This window comes from Acipenser ruthenus, chromosome 19 (assembly GCF_902713425.1).
Source record: "Acipenser ruthenus chromosome 19, fAciRut3.2 maternal haplotype, whole genome shotgun sequence".
NCBI classification, from domain to species: domain Eukaryota; kingdom Metazoa; phylum Chordata; class Actinopteri; order Acipenseriformes; family Acipenseridae; genus Acipenser; species Acipenser ruthenus.
The window spans coordinates 9,480,499-9,502,617 of NC_081207.1; the positions used below are offsets into that span (position 1 = coordinate 9,480,499).

General features: G+C 37.2%; 1 protein-coding gene across 1 annotated transcript; it reads right to left on the reverse strand.

The window, feature by feature from the left end:
• Positions 1-11,319: 11,319 nt before the first annotated feature.
• Positions 11,320-21,462, reverse strand: LOC117424728 (dehydrogenase/reductase SDR family member 7C-like). Its single transcript, XM_034041398.2, has 7 exons — positions 21,313-21,462; positions 17,276-17,432; positions 15,052-15,164; positions 13,812-14,022; positions 12,986-13,078; positions 12,466-12,621; positions 11,320-11,614 (listed from the first exon to the last, which is right to left on the reverse strand). Exons 2-7 carry the CDS (start codon positions 17,427-17,429, stop codon positions 11,403-11,405), a joined length of 939 nt encoding a protein of 312 aa, XP_033897289.1. The 5' UTR covers positions 17,430-17,432; positions 21,313-21,462; the 3' UTR covers positions 11,320-11,402.
• Between the last annotated feature and the right edge of the window lie 657 nt (positions 21,463-22,119).

Genomic DNA, 22,119 nt, shown 5'->3' on the forward strand with positions numbered 1-22,119 from the left:
GTTTGGGTTACATGTTAATAAGCAGCCAATAGATATGCTATGCATGTGTGTGTCTATCATTAGACTGCTGTTTCAGCTCAAATGGTTAATAGCATGTTAACAAAACAAAGTGTTACCAACATATTTCCTATTTAATTCATGTGATGCAAGCATCAATTCAGAAAACATTCAATACAAACTATTGTTGATATTTTTAAATATGTGCTTAATCATGATTAATTTATATTGGTGAGAGGGGTATCTGGGGCTTATTGTTCAGTTCATTGCATGTAATTGTAAATCAGAATCCTCTTCAATCGTAATTACATTCACTTGTAGACACTAACAGTTCTCCCCCTTTATAATATATAATCTAGAGCCATAGTTACAAGACCGTGCTGTACGCATTTCCCCCTATAACGAGAAAACAAGTGTGAGTGGAATGACATTATGGGGCAAATGTTAGGCATGATACAATTGAACTCTAACATGTAAAACTATTGGTATTGAAACTCAAGGGATCCTGTCTGGATATATAATGCCTATGGACTGTATTTCAAAATAAGCCTCCCTAATGAAACCCTGTCACACCTCAAGGGTAGGTATAAAGTCACCAGGGGGATATGTTTCTCACACACACACACACACACATATATATATATATATATATATATATATATATATATATATATATATATATATATATATATATATATTATTTATTATTATTATTTTGGTCAAAATATGGACATTGGAAGTTCTGTTGTTGTGGCAAAGTGGGTAAGTGTGTGCAGGTGAAGGCAATACAGCAGTGCAGTTTTTTAGCAAGACATTACAAAACAAACACAACACTCACATTTTCACCTTTCTCCTTTCAGGTTTTCTCTAACCATTTACAAAGGAACAGATCACTTTACTATGTCTCCTTTTTATACCCTCACTCATGACCCCTTGGTTAACGAGCGCATCCGCTCCTCCAATCCGCAGATGCCACACCGTTTCCCGCCCGGGTCATTGAGTTTGTGTACATAGCTCCGCCCCCTTTCTAGATGGCCGACTTCCACCTAACCCTGGGAATAAACTGTCATGCCATTTAGTCCAGGGTACTCTGTTCCCTTTACACAGCGCCCTAGCAGGTCAGGAGGGAGATCTAACACCAAGAATCATTCGATCTCTGTCACAGGTATATATTCATATATACTGTATGCAGCATGTTTGACTTTTGAAGCACCAAAGACTGGGTCTGTGGTGGTTCAATGAGATGGGACTAGAGGTGTTGTACTTGGCATAACTTTACATAGATTGGTTGCATCCAAATATAACATTCCATAAAGGGTCAATCTGGGTCACTGATGTGGGAATCGTAGTAAGACAGCCAGGGGCATGTGTTCTAGTTCTGCTTCCCAAAGGAAGTCATCGGGGGGTAAACCACTATCAGGCACTGAAGTTCTGGGTTATTTTCTATGAAAGCGATGCCTGTACTTAAAATTCAAAGGCTTAATAGCTTTTCATTCGAACCTGTCAAAAGCCTGCGTTTTCCATGTCATGCAACTGGTAAGTGTGCATCTGCCACAAGATCTCTGAGTCAGTTGCTGCGGTTTACTTTAAACTGTAAATTCATAGAGAGAACACTGAAGACACTGAAAAAGACTTCTAGTTGAAGAGTTTGTCAATTCATTTGTTTAGTTTCTTTTAGTATTTCACAAAGACAAAAGTTTGAACAAACCTCAGCCGATCAGGTTTGGTGGAGAGTGGTCATTATCCAACAGGCAGATGTCTCTAAAAGCTAACACTAAAAGGAAAACAAGAAAAGCTATTTTCTTTTTTTTAATTTCATAACAATAAATACAATTATTAACACCAGTGATAGCTTTATTGTAATCAGAAAAAAACACAAGTGATTTTACAATGTGTAGACTGTAGAACTGCTTCAAAGATTAGTATGACTTGCAACAGACTTCATTCATTGCCATTTCCCCTTGATTAGAATCAAAGCCTTTAAAACCATTTTCATTCTGTGGCAAGATCTTTTTGTGAAAGATCATTCGATACTCAATGAGGTTTTACATGGAATTAGAGCCGACTGTAGCTACTAAATTAAACTGTAATCTGCAAAAAAAAAAAAACTTCAATCTTTAAACATTGAGAGGACATTGACTTCAGAAGTGCATTGCAGTAAACTATCATAATATAATTCTAAGAATTGCATGGGATGTCAGACATTCCCTTGGAGAATACAGTTTCTATCATATGTGGCTAGTTCATTTTATGGATTACAGTGGATGCTTTTATAGGGGTTAAAGTTTAAAATGATAGTTCTTGATCAGGGAAAAGACCATTAATAAAACACAGTTAGGAATACAGTCCACTTAAATGCATACGCCAGCAGTGCCTGCACATTCCTTGAGCCAAAAAAGCAAAAGATGTGTGGGGGAGGAGAAAACGACAGTGCTGTCCGTATACTGTAAAATTTAAAGGAAACTAATGGGTTGGTGTGATCAACTGTAGCCCCTCTGGAGAAGCCACTGCTGTATTTCTAGATTATTTTACAGCACTGGAGAATCCGTGCTTGCATCAAACCGGTGCCCTGTCCCCATTTATCCTGGGATAACCTTAAAAGTGGATGATGCAGTCTGGATGGATTCACTGTTATAGGAAAATGCTCTTAAAATCCAGTTGCATCTTCTGCCAGGCTATGGGTTGATCAAATCAGCCCTTCCATCACCCAAAACGTTTGCCTATTTTACATCATAATCTATGGATATCGCCTCATTACAACGACTGTATTATTATTATTATTATTATTATTATTATTATTATTATTATTACATTTTTACCCAGTACACTTCCTCCCCTAATCGGCACTTCTTGTAAACAAGGGTGCCCATTAACCTGAAATGCCCCTAACTCTTAAGGGAACATACTCTACTGTATATTCTCAATGTTGAAAAATGATACAATCCATCACTGTGATCTGTATACATTGGATTGCTGGTCATTGCTGTCCTAGTAGAATGTGTTTGTATACAAAGACATTCTGGGTAAACGCCTATATTATTGTTTGCAATCAGTAAAATAAAAGCTTTTAGTGGCATTGCTACCCAGTCCTGGAACCCCCTTCAGAAAGTGCTTAAACTCAGTACCTTAGTATCTTGTCATGATTTCCAGCACATAATTATAATTATGTATAGGGAAGCTCTTCCAGTTTTACATAATGTTATGCATAATGTTATAATGATGTATTTTTAATAAGCATGTGTGTGTAGTATGTGATTTGATGTTTATTTTTTTGTAAATAAAAAGCACACTACAATCTCATTAAAAAAAAAAAAAATTGACACACTGTCAGTACCAGTAAGCTTTTCTATCCAAGAATGTGCCCATGAATTGCAAATTAGCAGAACCTTTAAAAAACGTATCATTAACTTGCACTTAACAAAATCTGCATAAATCATGACATCTATCAATCCAACAGGCCTTTAAACATTAATAGTAGAGCACTCCTATTCGTACTGCACTTTGTGTAGAACAGTCTGTTTTATTACTTTCCCTTGTTGATACAGTACATAATTTTCATTCATATTAAAGTGACTGTAATATAGGGGTATTGAACAGTATAGTTCAGGTGCCATACAGTGTCAGCATGGCTGAACAGTGAATTATCCGAAAGGTAGAATCACAAAATCCAGAGGAATTACATACTTGTCATTTTTCTTATTGAATCAATGCTCAACACCCCATTGACAGGTATTTCCAATGTTTTGTCCAACCCACCCATGTATATAATCTCAATCAGATCTCAGGTAGCACAGCATCAGCCTCAAACCAGTGGATGATTAATTGTGATCAGATTTTGAATTTGATCTAAAGGATGCCCTGGAGGTAAATGTTAATTTACTAGGATTAGACTCTCTGTGTGGGACCTTCGTGTTTTTTTTTTTTTTTTTTTTTTTGACAAGTAGATCTTAGTGCCTATTTATACACTGTCAGTGGAAGCTGAGAGTGCAGATAAAAGAAAGCTTTGTTATGTTAACATATGGAAATAGAGGTTAACCAATGGCATAATCTCCTGCTGGTTAGAGACGGACAATTAAAGTGGCATTTTCTGGCGTTATTAATACATATATCATTGGAACATTCTGTATCATATACATATCTTATTGACCCATAGAAGCCATTTTAAGTTTGGAGCATCTGATTAGCCTGTTTATTTTCAGATCTAATACTATAACCTCTAACTCAATTTTATGAATGGGTATGACAAGATATCACATTAATATAAGTAATAGGATTCTGGCTGTTTTGGGGTTTTCATAATAAGTTCATTTTCCTCTTTGTGCAAAGCTTCTTTTTTAGATCAATATAAATGTACATTTGGCAGTGTGCCCCACCCTGTGCGTATTTTGTGTTATATGTTGCATGTGGTATGTTAATGTTGGTGTATAGGTATTGGTGCACAGGATATAATGGGACTATGTGGAGCACAAGTGATTTAAAATGTATATTTGTAATATGTATTTAGGCACAGGGATTGCACAATCACTCCACGTGCAGATAAAGTATGTAATAGTATGTGAGCACGGGGATTGCACAAATGAGTTCACGTGCTGGGATTCAAGTGAATAATTAATTAGTAATTGAATCCCAGCACAACCGTATATATAGATGCACGTTTCACTCACTCAGGGTTGTGTGTTCAAGAGTGGAGTGTGGAAAGGAGGTAAAATAATAAGAAAAGAAATAACAATTGCTAAGCGTGCTGGCTTTTAAACCAGCACAATACTTGTTTGTTCGTCCACTGTTTGTTTGTTTGTCTATCTGTTTTGGCCACCGCGCCATTTGTTTTGTTCAGTGTTTTGTTTTCTGTTTAAACCTTTAATTTGACAGTAAACCGGCACATCCACGCGTTTCGTACCCCAGCACTGTCGTCTGTGTCCACTGTGTTCCGGGTCTGACGTCTCCACCACAAGCTATCCGTGACAGTGCACCATACATTTTGGCTCAAATTTTGATCACAAAACAAGTGTATATATTTAAATAGGGCACACCTTACACAGGACTTTGAAATGGTTACTGCTGTGCGTTACCATATTTCTATTTAAAATTGTTTTATTGGCTAAGCATTTTGGAATTGAACCACATTTTAAAAAAGACTTTAAAATTAATTTAAAACATAATTGAACCTTATAAATTGGGTAAAAAAAATCATACCAAGAGATACCAAGAAACAGAAGCACATTCAACCAATTGTGCAGTATATAAGACCAGGGATGTTACTTGCTTGAAAGATGGGTGTAAACCAAGATTTAACAGTCTAGTAGTGAGTATTTTGTATATTCCTGACTGTGGGAGTTCCACACTGTATACATTCCACTGTGGCATACTTCTTTAAGACAGGGCAATTCAGCTACTTTACTAATTAAAGTAAATTGCACGTGACTGTAAGATGATGGCAGCAGTGGATTTGTACATCAAAGAGTATAAACCAAACACTAAATGCAGATGATGAGTAAGCTGTATTGACCAGTGCTGTGTATATGGATTTCTACAAAGTACTGAGGTTGTACCACTTACTGAGCAACACCCCCAAAGCTTTTTTAAAAAGAGGGGGGTTTACCACATGAACTTGTAGTGTGGCACTGCAATGGCAATAGTTCTTACTACAGGGCAGTACAAGAGCATTGACTATGGCATGAGCCATCGGTAGGATGATACCACATTTGTAGAATGGGAACATTTTCCTATTTACATGTACAAATGGTAAAACAACGGTATTAATCAATACACTATCCTATCAATACCACTGTGTATTAGTTATTTAATTCCATTGTGGTGCTATTCTGGTAATGTTGTAATGCTCTGGTATTGTAATGGTATAATTCCAATGGGGTTTTTTTGTATTTTACTGAAAAGGTTTTAGACTTTGTTAGTGTATTTTGACCCTGTCCGGATTTGTACAAAGATCCATGAGAAAGTAGTTACTAAGAGACATGGGCAAGACATGTCTCTTAGTAAAAGAACAACAAAACTAATGAGAGGAACACTATAACATTTAAAATATGTTAAAATGTAACATATTGAGCACAAAATCTTCTTAATGAACCTGGAAATAAATCAAGTACAAGCTTAAAACAATTAGCAGATACAATCTTTCCCCTCCTTTGGAGAGAGTCATTTAATTGAAGTTAATTATTTAGGGATCTTTGATAAACACAGCCAAGCTTGGAAACTCTCTTGAGTGCAGATGGATTAGATTGCTACAGTACCCTTGTCAAAAGATGTTTACCACGTGTAATGGTTTTGAACATCTAAGGGGGAACATGTAAGGGGCAACAGTACAGGACAAGCAATTGCTAGTTTTAGCACGTTGTTCCACTGATCTCGTCATATTTTGATTAACACAGTGCCACAATAGTATGAACAAATGACAGGCTGCTATGATATCATTAAAACCAGTATTTGTTCAAAATATGTCTTGCCATTGATAGCAATGGCCTGCAAATGGCTCTGCTAGGATTCCTTTAAGGTAATACACTAGAATTGTATTCCAGTAATGTCTTTCTCTTTCGAAAGACAGTACAATTTATACTTGTGTGGTATTCAATCAGATTTAAACAGCTATTATTAGGCTCAAAATGTACGCATCAGCATCAGGGCCGGCCTTAGGGCAAGGCGAGCAAGGCAGCGGCCTAGGGCCCCACACGCGTCACAAATTGTATGACGTATTCAGAGTCGAAACAGTCTCGCGAGTATTATGTTGGCCCCTCGCAAGTACGAGTCGGGCCATTGTAAAAGGAAAATAAAAAATACAAATAAATTCAAGTCAAGCGGCAGTAAGGAGCTCTCCTGCCGTATCTAGACAAACTGCCAAATAAAAATCTGCTTCAGAAAGCAAATTAATCCGATTCAGACTCTTCACAATAATCATTTCCAAAATATTGATTTCTGCTTACCAATATGACGTTACCACATTTGCACTTTTTGACTGACAAGTGGACGTATTTCCATTGTGAGTGTACTCGATCATAAGAAATGCATTTTTAAAAATGCAACATCCAAGGGTTATCTGTCTGATAGGCTAATCAATAGCCTGTCCCTCTTTACATTCCACCGAAAAAACCAAGACATGGCCCAGGACAGTGCAGCATTGTCTTTTAAAGTTTTACTGGAGGCTTTTCTTAAAGTGAGTAGGCTTTAAATCGAAATGTGTGTATTAAAGTAAGACGGACCACCAAACAAACGGTCTGAATAGGTATCTGCAACAAATTCAATGTTTGGAAGTACACTCGTAAATGCAGCGTGGTATAAAATAAGACTGCTTCTTGGCTGGAATATTCAGATAAAACTTCTCCGAGGATCACCACCTTGCCGTGGTGGAGAAGCTTGCGTAGTCCCAATGATCCCGAGAGCGATGCCGTCTGGAGCTAAGCTAGCTCCTGGTAGGGTCCCCATGGCGGTAAGGTCAAGGGGGGAGGTTCCAGACAAAGCGCGATCCAACCAAGACCTCAATGGTGGAGCAGGCGGAAGATGACGGTAAGTCACAACGGCTGTAAAGGCAGAAGAAGGCTGCAGCAGAGAAGGGTCCCCAGTCGTTTTGGACTCCATGCCACTGGATCCTTACGCAACTTGCGCAAGACTGAGAAAAAGAGTTTTCAAAGACCATGACCTACAGCACCATACAAAACTCCTGGTCTACAAAGCTGTTGTCCTCCACACACTGCTATACGGAGCCAAAACATGGACCACCTACAGTAGGCACTTGAAAGCTCTAGAACAACACCACCAAAGATCCTTACGGAAAATCCTGAGGATCAGCTGAGAGGACAGATGCACCAACACCAGCGTTCTGGAGGAGGCCAACATAAACAGCATCACCACTACCATAATGCAACACCAACTCCGATGGACAGGCCATGTCATCCGGATGCCCAACTCACGCCTCCCGAAACAGATCATGTACTCCCAGTTGAGGGAAGGTCAGCGAGCCCCTGGCGGGCAAAAGAAACGCTACAAAGACAACATCAAAACAAACCTGAAGAAATTCAACATCACCTCCAACAACTGGGAAGACATTGCACTAAACAGACACAGCTGGAGGGAAATCGTTCAAGAGGGGGCTGCACTACACGAAAAGGATCTTCGCTGTGCCGCAGAGGACAAGCGGCAGCTACGCAAGGAGAGACTCAATACCAGGAAGGCCCAACTACCAACCACAACCAACACTCATCCCTGCCCACACTGCATCAAAATATGTGGCTCCCGAATCGGCCATTACAGCCATCTGAAGACCCACAAATAGAAGACTCTGTGGAGGACAATCATACTCGACTCGAGTGATCGCCGATGATGATGATTCAGATAAAAACGTCATGATGTTTTGTTAGGCATATTGTTTTATATTAGTGTAATTTACACAGCAAAAATTAAAGCGCTCTCAAAACTGCAGCTGAATGTGCAGTATCCAAATATGAAATGTTACACGTGAATTTGATAAGCAGATCGGTCAAATATAATTTTAGATTTATATAAAAAGGATAACGTTTGCAGACAGTTTTTATTTCACTTAAGTGACAGCACACATGCAGTATGCCTTGCCTACTTGATTACTGAAGGTGAGCAGTAGCCTACCGTTTTATTGATATAATGTGTGGGAGTGTTTTATTTTATTTTGTTTTTTATTTGGGATTTTTTTTTTGGGGGGGGGGGGGTTCGTTACCGCCTAGGGCCCCACACAGACTAAGGCCGGCCCTGAGCCGCATTATTACACATGTCTTACTAATATCACATAAGTATGTTGGTCTTCGAATTGAAAGGGAACTATATTGACAACCCTGTTATAGTGCAAAAACAGCAAACTGTGTACTCTGGTGCCACCTAGTGGAAACAGTCAATATTACCTATCCCTAAAGATGGTCTGTTTATGTCACACCGTAGTTAGTGTTGCTTAATGTTGGTTGCAGCATTTCCTTCAATAAATTCACAATATTATAGTGACCTTTTTTTAATTGAAAACCAGAAATATAAACAGTCGATAAGGACACTGTACTGTATTTACATAGTGATTCTAAACTATTTCAATACTATTTAATATAGTTTCAATATTAAAGTTTGATTTATTAAAAGTTAAACAAAAACAAAAACTTTATGGAGTTTTTTATGGAGTCTGTGATCATGTAATCTATAAACTTTTTGACCATAAATTAGATTATAATTAAACCACATTTCCATCTTCTGTGGTGAGCCACCCCAGTGGTATTTGTATCTGGCTACAAAACAGTGTACATTTAACAAAGTTATAATTGTTTTGTTGTGCTTGAATTATGTACAATATGACACGTCAGCCTTTTTCACATTTTCTTCTTTGCTAAAAAAAAGCATATAGTACAGTATTTGTTTGTAATTTATTTAATCTGGAATCCTTTTTAAATCAATTTAAACTGCAGCTGTTCTTTGAAACCCATTCTAATTGTTAACACCTGTATATAGATAGTGATCTTACCAGCAGAGACTGCTATTCTTAGTAACTTGTTCCATGTTTCGGTGATGACATTCAGTTTGAAATGTGATCCTTGAGTTCGGGAGAGGGTTTTTTTCAACAAATTGCTTTATATACCAGCAACTTAGATCTGCCTTTAGGTTCTCTTCAACAACAAAATCCAAGACAGCCTGTTGTACTAAAACACATGTAGCCTGTTAAAAGTATTTTGAAGAGGTAAGTACTCAGCACACATTTTTTTTTATTTTATTTTTATGGTAAGTCTGCTTTCACCTCTTTAGTTATGGTTGCCTGCTGAAGATATACAATGGTTTGCAGAAGTATTCACCCCCTACCAATAATGTCACATTTTGTTGAATTACAAATAATGTATACACTGTTTTTCAAAAAACTTTTTTTATTCAAAGATGTAGTGGTTAAACTGAACACTGTTATATGAGGAGGTTAAATGTCAGCAAAACTTGCAAAGAAAATGTACAAAACGAATTTTACTGGTTGCATAAGTATTCAGCCCCTTAAGTCAGTATTTGGTAGAAGCACCTTTTCTTTTTGGATAGGCTTCTACTAGCTTTGCACAGTAGGATGGTGACATTTTTGCCCATTCTTCACGGGAAAATTGCTCCAGTTCTGATAAGTTTGTTGGGGATCATCAATGGGCTACAATCTTCAAGTCTCGACATAAATTTTCGATTGGATTCAAGTCAGGACTTTGACTGGGCCACTCAAGAACATTAATTCGCTTCTTGTTCAACTACTCCAGTGTGGCTTTGGCTTTGTGCTTCGGGGCACTGTCCTGCTGAAATGTGAATTTCCTCCCCAGTTTCAGTCTATCCTGACAAGCTTTTCAGTCCTTGCTGAAGAGAAGCAGCCCCATAACATGATGCTTGCCCCCTTGTAGCTTCACAGTTCTGTTATTTATTATCTCCTAATAATCTTTCTCCTGCTTGAGATCCTTCTGGTCCACTGTGCTTTGCATTCTAAAAATCTCCTTAGAGCCTGGGCACCTTCCAGCCCATATTGTTATTTATTGCTTGCTTGCTGGGCAAGTAAGCTGTAGGCCCAGAGTCTGTGACTCTGGCCCACATCAATTGTCAGCAGTACGTGCATTTTGGAACTAGCAAACTGCTTTCTCCAGTGTCAGTCACTTATCAGAAAATAACATGAGTGTAGCTCTGCCAGTCCATATGCTTAGCAAACTGCTACGCAATTCTTGTTCCATGTTTTCCAACAGGTTTCTACTTAGTAAGAGTGTATCAAACTTGACACAACCATTTCATTTTTCGTTTTGTGCTGGTGTCATGTTCATACCTTCTGTAGATACTATTTCCGTCAGCACATCGATTGGCCAAACATTTGCAAAGTACCAGCTAACTTGAAATGTGGCTTCAACTGCTTCAACTGCTTCAACATACAGTACATGCCAGGGACATTAAACTTAATCAGAAACCAGAACTGCTACATATCATATTCCATGTGTAAAGTGTATATACTGAGATTTTTTCCCCCCAATTTTTACCAATGTTTCAATTAAAAACTATTTATTACCGATTTTATCCCTATTTTAATGTATGTAAAATAAACTCTGAAAAATTCCTGGAAATTTTTTTGAAAGATAAAAACCGAAAATGCGGAACACTGTGTATATTATAGAGATGTATCACATGCTAAAGACCTAGTTGTAACGCTTCTCAAAAATGTCTTTTAGTACTTAATCTACAGTAGGATTAGGCAACTTCTGGTTGGAGGTTTAACAAATGCAAGGGTCAAGGTCTACTGTCATATAATTACAGGGTTATTGGTGCTATTTGGATAATCAAAACATTTAAAAAAAAACAAATTTAGGCTCAGTGTTAAGGTATTTTTTATTTTGAGGTTGAGAATTCACACATTTGGTGCGTGTGTTCCAAATTCTTTCACAGCTCCAAATCTACTGTGTTTCTTCCTCTACAAACGGGACATCTTTGACACCGGCAGCTACCACCGCAAAGAAGAGCCCAGGGAGGAAGGATCTGATGTAGAGAGCGGCCCTTGGAATGGGGTTCGCCATGAGGACCTCCTTCTTCTTCCTGTTCACTGTTCGGAGGACCTCATCGGCCACCTCCTCTGGGTGAACTCCATGGGCAAACTTCCTGAAAAAGACTGCAACAGCCATACACGTGTTAGAGCCCTTTTACACCAGGCAATGTTTGCCAGCAATTCTCTACTGTACTCTTGGCACTTTTAATGGCAATTACTGTAGTCTGGCAATATTACCAGCAATTTCATGTACATACCACATGGCGCTTTCCAAGATTGCTGCTGCTTTAGTGATTAGCAAAAGTGGTGTGAAGCAGAAACTAATATCAGGTGATATGAGGGGACCCACACCTACAATAAAAATGTACGTATAGGATAGCTGATTCCAGTTTATTAGGTAAGATATTTATCTAATTAGTGAGATCAGAGCATATACACTACGACAAGCAAAGCACAGAGTAACGGTATGCCAGCACTAACAGAATGAATTAGTACTTAATAGTGTGGAATCGGTTATCCTATTTGCACCACGAGCATTTTATATATTTAAATTAATTTAATTTGGTTTATTTTGTAGAAAGCCATTATGATTAACTGTAACCTAGCAACTGCAAAGGGGTCTCATTGATGGCCATAAGTTTGGGAAGAACGTTTCCCATCCTCAGTAGAAGAATGCAAGTGCTGCTAGTGCTTTTAATATTTGTGTCACAGCTTCTTCATTCTTCCGTAGCACATTCGTGGCCGAGCAGTCATAGAAATCAAAGTTTGCATTCATTCTTATTGAGAACCCGTGATAGTGCTTGTGTGGGTGTTTGACTCAATACAATGTAAAAAGAAATCCTTGAAAGAATTTCATAGTTGACGTGCTTAAAACCTTAGCATCCAACGCAATGTTATTGTACAGTATCTGATGGTTTGCCCTTGGTAAATACATTATTTCAGATTTATTTTTTTATGATCTATAGTCCTCTTACATTTCCAGATGGATTTTTCCGCGTTGCGAGGCTCAGGTTGCTGGTGATAGGATCGGATGAAGGTCGGGCTTATGGTGCTCACTGAGATACCAAACTCTTCAACCTCAGCTCTGAGACAGTCAAAGAAGGCCTGGGCTGCATGCTTTGAGGCAGCATCTGAAAAAAAATACTAATACAGTTCATACTTTTAAAGCAAAGTAAACAGTTTCAAATTACATTTTCTTAAGTTTTTTTTCCAGTAATAAATATCACTTTATTAAGGAATAGCACATCAAATAAATGTGTTTTTTCTTATAGCAACTGGTGGCAGAGTATTCAGAGCATAAGATTTACTAACGAGAGGAGGCCATTTGGCTCATCAGTTCTCTAGTTTGTAGTTTTGAAAAACTTTGTCAAGTTGGGCCTTAAAGGATCTCAATGATTCAGCATCAAAAACATGTCTCGGTAACCCATTCTATACTCTGTGTAAAGAAGTGTCTCCTACTGTCTGTCCTAAGTCTATTTACAATCTTAAACTTACAAGCTGTACGAAATGGGACTCCAAGTCTTCCTTGGATACTGTTTACCAACACAAGTTGACCTGATCTTCTTGATATCATCGAGGGAAGAAGGCCTTAAAAAAACAAACAAAATAAAAAGGGTTTTAAAATGACATTCTCCAGATGCATTCTATATCTATACAGACTGTCATGTTTTAATATTAACACAAATGTATTTCTCAGCTTAATTACTGTATATCTATTTGAGATGTGCAGAAAAAGTCCACTTTCAGATTTCTTAGTAGTATTAACATTTGAAATATTTTCAAAGTGTAAGAGCTTTCCTGGGCAAGGCAGGTCAGTTGTGAAAGCACATACATAAATGTTCTCTGACTGTCTCCATTGTGGTTTCTGCTTTAATTGCCAGGTTTGCTAACTCGTTTTCATTTTTCAACCACCACAAAAATGACCACTAGTGGAGCGCAATTATAATTTTCATCCCTTCTGAAACTGTGGGCTTGCATTGAGATTTTGTTTATTTAATAACTCTCAGTTGCCACAGAAACTACCAGAGATCATTTCCAAGACCACCTTATTTCAGAATGTCCTCTTTAGGAGTATTTTCAGAAGCATTACTCAAAATCTACAATTAATTACATGCGATTTAGGGGAATCATATTAAAATAATGGAAGGTGACAATTATTATATTTTGAGAACTACTGGCAATTGGATTAAGCGTGGAAAGGACATTTCTTATTATTGAGGGTATAAGAATGTAAACCAAAGTGACCTTAATTACATAAAACATTTTTTTTTTATGACATTTTTTACAGTGTACATTTAAGCTTCCAAAATCATCAGTTTACCTTTAGTTAATGTAATTGGTCCAAAGTAATTAGTATCCATGATCCTTCTGTCCATTTCTAATGACACGTTTTGAACCGGAGCTTTCACTTTCATACTGGCATTGTTGATCAGCACGTCCACACAGCCATAGCACTCTAAAATTTCTTTGGTCACATCAGGGATGGCATCAATGTCACTAAAATCCAGAACAACTAACTTTGGTGTAAATGTCTAAACAGAGAAAAGAAAATATAACATACTCCAAATTAATCGTGATGGTTTATTGTTACACTAAATACAGTACATAAACAACATCACTAAATCCAATATAAATATTGAATGAATGTTACATAATGTTCTTATTTTTACATGCCAAAAAACACTGCTAATCCATTACAGTACAACTTTATTGGGTTTCCTCACAGTAGGTGCTGCTTCACTGGTATAATCCATCAGTATTGTAAAATATAGACCAAAGTGGTATGTAGATAGATTTAAATAGCTAAGTTTACTTGAATACTAAATTTTAGAGCTACGAAGCAGTGTTTTGTTACCCTTATTTGCTACAATACAGTCCTAGAAAAGTGATTTTGCTGTAGACCTTCAATGCAGCCTGGTTTCTATGGGTACCAATCAGAGGTTGACACAGTTTTCCTTCAATATGAAAATCAATCTGATCTGTTGTCCTTTCTGTCTTTCTCTTTGATTATCACTGATTGGTCTCACTGGGGAACAGAGCTTTAAAAAGATAAGTCACAAACAAGAAAAGGCCATTTTGCCCATCAGTGCCCGCCTGGTTCCTAGTTGCTGATTGATCCCTGAACTTCATCTTGTCGTTAGTATCCCAGTGCCACACCATGGTTTGGTAACCAATTCCATGCACTTACCATTCCTTGGTAAAAAAAAAAAAGAGTCCTACCACTGTCTTGTTGCAGAATCGTAAAAGCGTTAAGAATATTGACCATAGTGTTTACATTCACTATGATCCAACCTTGAAATCATGAATAGCCACATTGTGAAATAAGCTGAAAGAACTATAGATATTACAAATTATCAGTAAAAAGATAAACAAGTAACACAAGTAAATCTTTCAAAACTCATTTTTATAAGGAAAATGAAAGTAAGTCATTTTTTAACTACCAGTAAGTGACTTGCACCCTAAAGCTGGACAGCCTTATCCAGGGCATTGATTATGTTTATTATACAATACTATTTGATAATAGGTCAATACAGGCACACATGATTTTCCTCAATACGTACCACACTGGGGTCTGTGGCACTATTGAGGGTGTCATAGAGGGCTTCTAACTTCTCCCAGCTTTTGCCACAGAGGATAACCCTGGCTCCTCCTGCGTGAAACACTCTGGAACATTCTGCAGAGAGGCATTATTATTTATAGTCAGACCCTTTTAATATCACTAGCACTGTGCTGACAATAAGCAGAGCTGGCTTCATCAGGAGTTCAGCCATTCAAACATAAGCATTAAAACAAACACAAATGTGTCAAAACAACAGACGGGCCTGTTTTTTTTTATTTCTGTAGAACTCAAAATACACAGTGATTTATAGCATTTCAAAGTATTTTACATTGATATAATTAAAAATATACACATTACAGGGTTATGAATGCTATATTGTGCGACTTTGTATGTACAGCAGCTTATATGTAAATACTTCATGGAAATATGCTTTTATTCCCATGAAGTAATACTAAGTGGGTTGAAGATCAGTTGTGAAACTAAAAAATGTGATTCATATTAACGGCAGTGTGATAATAACCAACGTGATATTATCAGGAGCTACTTATTGACTAGGTACATTTCAATGTGATGATATTAAACACAGGGTGTGACATTAGCACAAGTCATATTAGATAGGTTTGACTGTACTATGATAAAAGCATAGGATGGGCGATACAAAACTTGAATTGAAATCTTTTCATGTGGACAATCAACAGTCAATATTAGCTGCATGCTTATGCCACCCCCCCCCACCCCACCCCACCCCACCCCACCCCACCCCCCCTTTACCCAGCTTAAGCCTAATACAATATCACTGCAACAACTGCTGAAAACGCAAAGGTCATGCACTGATAATGATCTTCAGTGTACAAATGTTTGGCATTGTTCCATGTTGTGGAACAGAGAGCCCTTGGGATCGGGCTGTTTGTTTTCAGTGTGCTGGTGACTGGAGTTTAAACAAAACATAAAAGGATTAAAAATGTCAGTTTGCCTTCTACTGTATGTGTAAAATGAAGGCCCTTCTTTACAAAACTTTAAATTAAATATTTAAAAAGTAGCGTCACATGTCATTTTAATTGCTTTTTAAATATTTTCCATATATAATATTCTGATCAATTTTCTTTAAAAAAAAAATTATCTGGAAAATAGAAACAAGCAATTTTAGGAGTTCACTCATATAATTGTATTAACTTAAATGGAAACACATTAAAATACAGATACATTGACTACACTGTAGCTACCCTGTACTTACACCTTCGATAGGTAATGTAATACATGTACTTACAAGAAAATTATATGAAAATAACTTGTTGTTAAATGCTTTAAAAAAGGAATTCTGTCTTCACAATCACTTGTGTGTATGTGCATGCAGCAAATATTAGTGAATTTAAATAAATTGTAACAGTAAGTAGTTCATTTATCTGTATTTTCATTCAAAGTTTTTAAGAAGAATCTCTGCAAAAGCTCATAGAATAAATACAATATTTAATTGAGTACAGTATTTCAATATCTTTGTAATGTTTTCATACTAATTTCATATGTATTAAATGCCTCTTGATATCTTGGAAAGAATGTGAAATATCCTTTAGTACACTTTATAATGGGTCAATTTTACAGTAGTTTAAACACCTGTTTTTTACTCTGTATTTTACTCCAATTCTTTGAAAGGAGAAAACACCATTTATTATTATTATTATTATTATTATTATTATTATTATTATTATTATTATTATTATTATTATTTAAAACTAGAATCACACAACAAAGTAAAACAAACTTTGTAAGTTTCTCAGTTTTTTAACATTAATAATAGAATCTAACTAATAATTAGTTAATAATCATTTTCACTCAATCTGTCTTTACCTCTGAGAGCTTGTTTGGAAAATTCTAACTTTCTAAACAGACTTACTCATTCCATTTAAATCACGTGACAAAATGGCCTTTCAACTTGGCAGGTCCCCCTTACTCACCCACTCTATATACCATATGTACAGCAGAGTTGAGAGGTCATGTTGTCACATGGTTTGAATGGAATGATTAAGTCTGTTCAGTGCTAGGCAGGTAGACTTCCCTAAAGAAACTCAAAACAAGTCAGGTAAAGACAAACAGAGGAAAATGAAAATAACTCAGGATTACAGCATGAGAACCCAGTGACTGGAAACATCATAACAGGAGGCAAAGGTGAACAAGCTACTTGCTTGTGAACAATTCATTTTCACATCAAAAGAATACAGCACACTTACCCTTTCCCATTCCTGACACTGCATCAGTTATCACAACCACTTTGTTCCGTACAGCTGACTTGGACATCAACCTGGTGATCTCAGTGTAAAGGTAGTACACCCCGGCAGCTATCACCACGAGGATGGGCAATACCAGAACAGCCGTAAACCCCATGTTCTGGAAAGTAAATGCAGATGGGAGCTTTACCAAACAATAATTGAAGACATTGGTGGAGTTTCCATGTGTGTTTTTTTTAGCTCAAGACACTTGCTCGAGAAAAATGTCTTGTGTAAAATGCTTTTCTGGGTTTCCATTCGCTCAGTTTATTTTACTCGAGTAAACCGGGCTTTTCTCCTGACATCATGCAGATGAAGGGTAAAGGTGGGGGTTGGTATGTAAATGAGCTATGCGTAAAGTACTTGTGTTGTTTTTGAAGGTTACTAGTGACATTTTGTGAAAATGTGGTTTCCATGTGCATAGAACTGGTACACGAGTGAATCTAAGCTGCTGTAATAAAGAGAAATACTTCGTGCCTGGTTGGTTAATAATGTGTTTTACTGCTCTTGCCCAAATTGCTTTTTAAATGTCATTGGAGAGGTGGCATGTCGTTAGTATTGAATCCGTTTCAACTAATTTATCTTATGACTCATTTATTAAAAATTAACTGAGAGGTATAAAACAGATCACCATGGCTGAAAACCAGAAATGACGTAGGATTCTAAAGCTCTGTGCCAGACATCTTCCACGTATGCTCCCAAGGCTGTTTGGATTGGGAACAATGAATGTTTTCCGTTTGTTTCGGGAGCTTGAACCACCAAACATCCTCTACCAGCAACTCCTTATGCCTTGTTATCTAATGCCAATGGCTAGTGTATTTTCGTGTCACCAGGGCAACATTCAGCATTATAGTGGAACTGGTAAAGGAAGATATGCAGCCAAAAAGGAATTACATACTGCCTCCTTTGCCAGTGGAAAAAAAGAGTGGTGATTGGTCTGTATAGACTGGCATCCTCAGCTGAGTACAGGGTTAGGATAACTCAGCTGAGTACAGGGTTAGGATTACTCATCTGAGTACAGAGTTAGGATTACTCAGATGAGTACAGGGTAGTTGGTAATGTGTTTGGGGTGCATAAAACCACAGTTCATCACTGTATTTACAAGTTTGTCAGTTCAGAGGCACTGCAACACGTACATAGCTATGCCAGATGTAACTGAAGCAAAAAGCATTGCTCTGCAGGACTGTGACATGGCTGGGTGGACAGAGACTCGGAGACAGTAAAACTGCAGTTTAAGCACTGCTGGGCGTTTTTAATAAACACAAAATAAAAAGGTTTAACAAAACAAGTCACGAACACAATGAACAGAAACAAAATAACCAGCTCAAGGGCCAAAACAAAAGGTTTAAACAAAATACAAAAACAATAGGCTGGGCATTCGCCTTCACTACCTTAATAAAACAAATAACAAAAGTCAACAAAACCCCCCAGGCAATTGCCTCTCATGGAGCTGTGTAGCTCCCTTATATACCATGTGGCCAGGGTTGATTGACAATTAATCATTCAATCAACACCTGGCCACATTTTCACATGTATCTGGCAGGGATAAGAATTAACCCTATCCCTGCCAACCACCACCACAAACACACCCAAAACAACCAGGGCTGGAATCTTAACTTCCAGCCCGGCCATATCTAACAAACACTTTTTCATATAATATTTACACATATACATTTATTTTCCCGTGCAGGGCTTCTGCCCTGCCACATGGACCATCCCTCTTCTCCCGAACGGCACCTCCTTGCTCGTTCCTGCAGGTAGGACTGTTTCAATTTTTTTTAAATTTGTCCCTAGCTTGTGGGACTGTGCGCTCTATTCCTCTTTCTGAGAGAGCATCAACCATTTGTTGGTACACATGCTTGTTGTGCTATTTCGGGCATTCGATCTGGTTCAACACATCCATGTCACTAACTATACTTATTAATGCCTGGGTTTCTTCCTTGCTCCATCAATTTTGAGTGGAGGGCAGACATGTGTTGTCTTTGGACATAGCAGGGATCAAGAGCAAGGGAATTCACTTGCTCTTCGTGTTTAACTTTAGCATAGTTTCTGCAGCAAGGGTATTCTCAAACAGCTGCTTTAATACTATAACAAGGGCATAACGCAGTTCATGGTAAGTGGTTTTATACAGAACTGTAAATTCACAAGAGATATACAACATGACAGACCAGACACAGCAAAAAACAATAATAAAAAAAAACTGCCTGCATTATCATTAAGATGAACTGCTCCACTGCTAACCATAAAACCACCCATCAGCCACTACTTTCTGCCGTCTTGGAATCCACAGTAACAACTGACCTGCTCCCTTGCAATATCTGTAGTGATGTCACTTAAGGATAAACACGCTCATTAACATTTACAGGTGAAATGCGGGTTTTCATGCGAAACTGGGCGTGGTTTTCCCATGTGTTTCGTCATTTATACAAGTAAAAAAGATTTATGCTATCCCTCTCTTTGGCCGTTATTTCCAGCGACAAACCTGATATACATGAGTAATTCTCCCAAATGTGCACGCGCATCGCCATTTCACATGTAAATTGCCATGCATGATTGTTACAGGTACCTGATAAGTTCCACTTTTTTTTTTTAATTGAGAAAAACAAGTTTCTAACAGGCTGTGATTGTAACAAGTTATTATTCTGACTTGGTAGTATACATATATCATACAGTTTTAATATAACTTAAAAGGGACTGGGAATAAATGGTGATAATAAGCACCATGGCATAAGTTCCCCAATGGCAAAATAAGCAGAATATTGCACAGAAAAAACCCCACTAAATATCAGTGCAATTTATTAGGATAAAGACCAAGATGTTAATACCTGAAGTGAGAGGTTATTAAAAAAATACATTTTTAAAACTATCTAGTATACTACATCTCTATGCTTTCTGTGTGTCAGCTCCATTTCAACAGCACTGACTGAAGCAGTATTTTGACTCCTTTGTGAGACAGCCCAGGAGAAAGTAGGCTTGTGAGGCCCTCACAAAATGAATCTTGTGGTGGTAGATATGTTTACCTTTCCACTGTTCTTTTGCAATTTGTATGCTGTGAATAGAGGTTGTTTAGGGGGAAATACATCTTTATCACCAGGGAAAATGCTGCTTGTCTATGTCTTTTTCAAGGAGATAAAGCAGATTGGAATTTGAATGGTTCAGAAGAGCAGAAATAAGGTAAACAGCAGGGATCCACTACCATGTCCTCTTCAGATATTAAACATTTTTACAAAACATTTGGAAACTATGAGAAAATAAAAAAATAAATAAAATAAAATATAGATTTTTTTTGGAAATAGGTTATTCACAATGGAAAGTCAGAAAATCAAAGGAATCTTTAAAGACAATCAGAAAGATGTATAGCCGAAACATTGTACATAGTTTCTTTTGGTATTATTACATGCAGTAACCATGAAACGCGGAGGAAATGCTTATTGTAAGCATAGGAGTGTAAGCATTGTTTGTTAAACTGCAAAATTACTGTGCAAAATAAATAGTACCTGTGGAATGTTCATTTATAAAGATGATAGATTTTCTTTTTCCAGGAACTGAAAACAAACCCAATCATTTTGTGTTTTTGGATTAACTTCAGAAAACTGTGCCTAATAATGTAACCAAATCATCTGGGGAACTGTCCATGAGTTTATTTATTGCATTTTTATTAACTTTAATGGCTACACTTTAGATTTTCTGTTCCTGGAAATTTAAATCAAACCCAGCCAATCGCTGTTAAACTTTTACACCCATTTAAGTTCTGGCACTGCATCATAAATAAAGTTATACTTTTATTTAGCACCAAAAATAGCTTTGCATGCATATGGAATCCTAACCATGCAAATCACACCAACAAAATAAAACAATTCTAACAATAACTAGTACTTAAATGTTGGAAAAACGCATGCTAGTGCTATATGCTAACCTTAAGAGAGGGTTACAAGGTTGTCACCATTGCAATCTTAAAATCAAAGCTCTTTATTTAACTTCCTAGTAGCAGTTGTATATACCTGTAATCTTGTTTATTTATAGGATCACTTCTGGAGCAAGTAGCTAAGGTGCTGGATGACAAAGGCTGTTGTTTTCCTGGGTTAATGTACTAATCAGCTAGAAGCCTTCCTCTCTTCCCATTCACAGACCCACACTGAGGACTAGCTGGTCACAGCAGGACCTAGAGGATTTGAAAGCTTTTTATAACTCACAGCTGAGTCCGTCATTTTTCAAGCATGTAGTGTTACAGTATCTTTAGCATGATACATGCATAGCGCTCATTATAAAAGATATCACGTGGCAGGTGTCCAGTGTCTTAGGGCATGCTAATAACAGATTGGTTAAATACACCAGTCATCACACATTTTATATAGTACTGTATACAAACGTTATAATGTTGTATATTAGAGTACATTCAAGTGTTATAAACTTTATAATGTTGTATATTAGAGTTCATTCAAGTGATATTGGTAAGCAAATGAGTGAAGCAGTGCTGAATTTTGTTGGCACACTTTAACAGTTCTGCTTAAATGTCAGACAGTGGTAATGACATAAATAGGGCTGGCAGTTTGAAGAAAGAGTGTGGGGGGGTGTGGGGGGGTGCCCGTCCCTTATTAATTTTTATATATATATGTTTTTATATATATATTATTTTGCTGTTATGATCTATTACTGTTTTTATGTATATATGTATTTCTGCCTTTTATTATTAATATGATTTTGCATTTGTGTGTTTTGGATCGGCAGGGAGGGATTAAATGCCTCCCTGCCAAAATAAATGTGAGAATGTAGCTGGAGCCTTAATTGAGTAATTGTTAATTACTGAT

Excerpts from the sequence above, each read along its gene's own strand:
- LOC117424728 (XM_034041398.2), bottom strand. The coding sequence starts at position 17,429 with ATGGGGTTTACGGCTGTTCTGGTATTGCCCATCCTCGTGGTGATAGCT. Across the intron at positions 15,165-17,275 it reads AGTGTCAGGAATGGGAAAGG|AATGTTCCAGAGTGTTTCAC; the intron begins GTAAGTGTGCTG and ends GCCTCTCTGCAG. Across the intron at positions 13,079-13,811 it reads ACCAATTACATTAACTAAAG|GCCTTCTTCCCTCGATGATA; the intron begins GTAAACTGATGA and ends TGTTTTTTTAAG.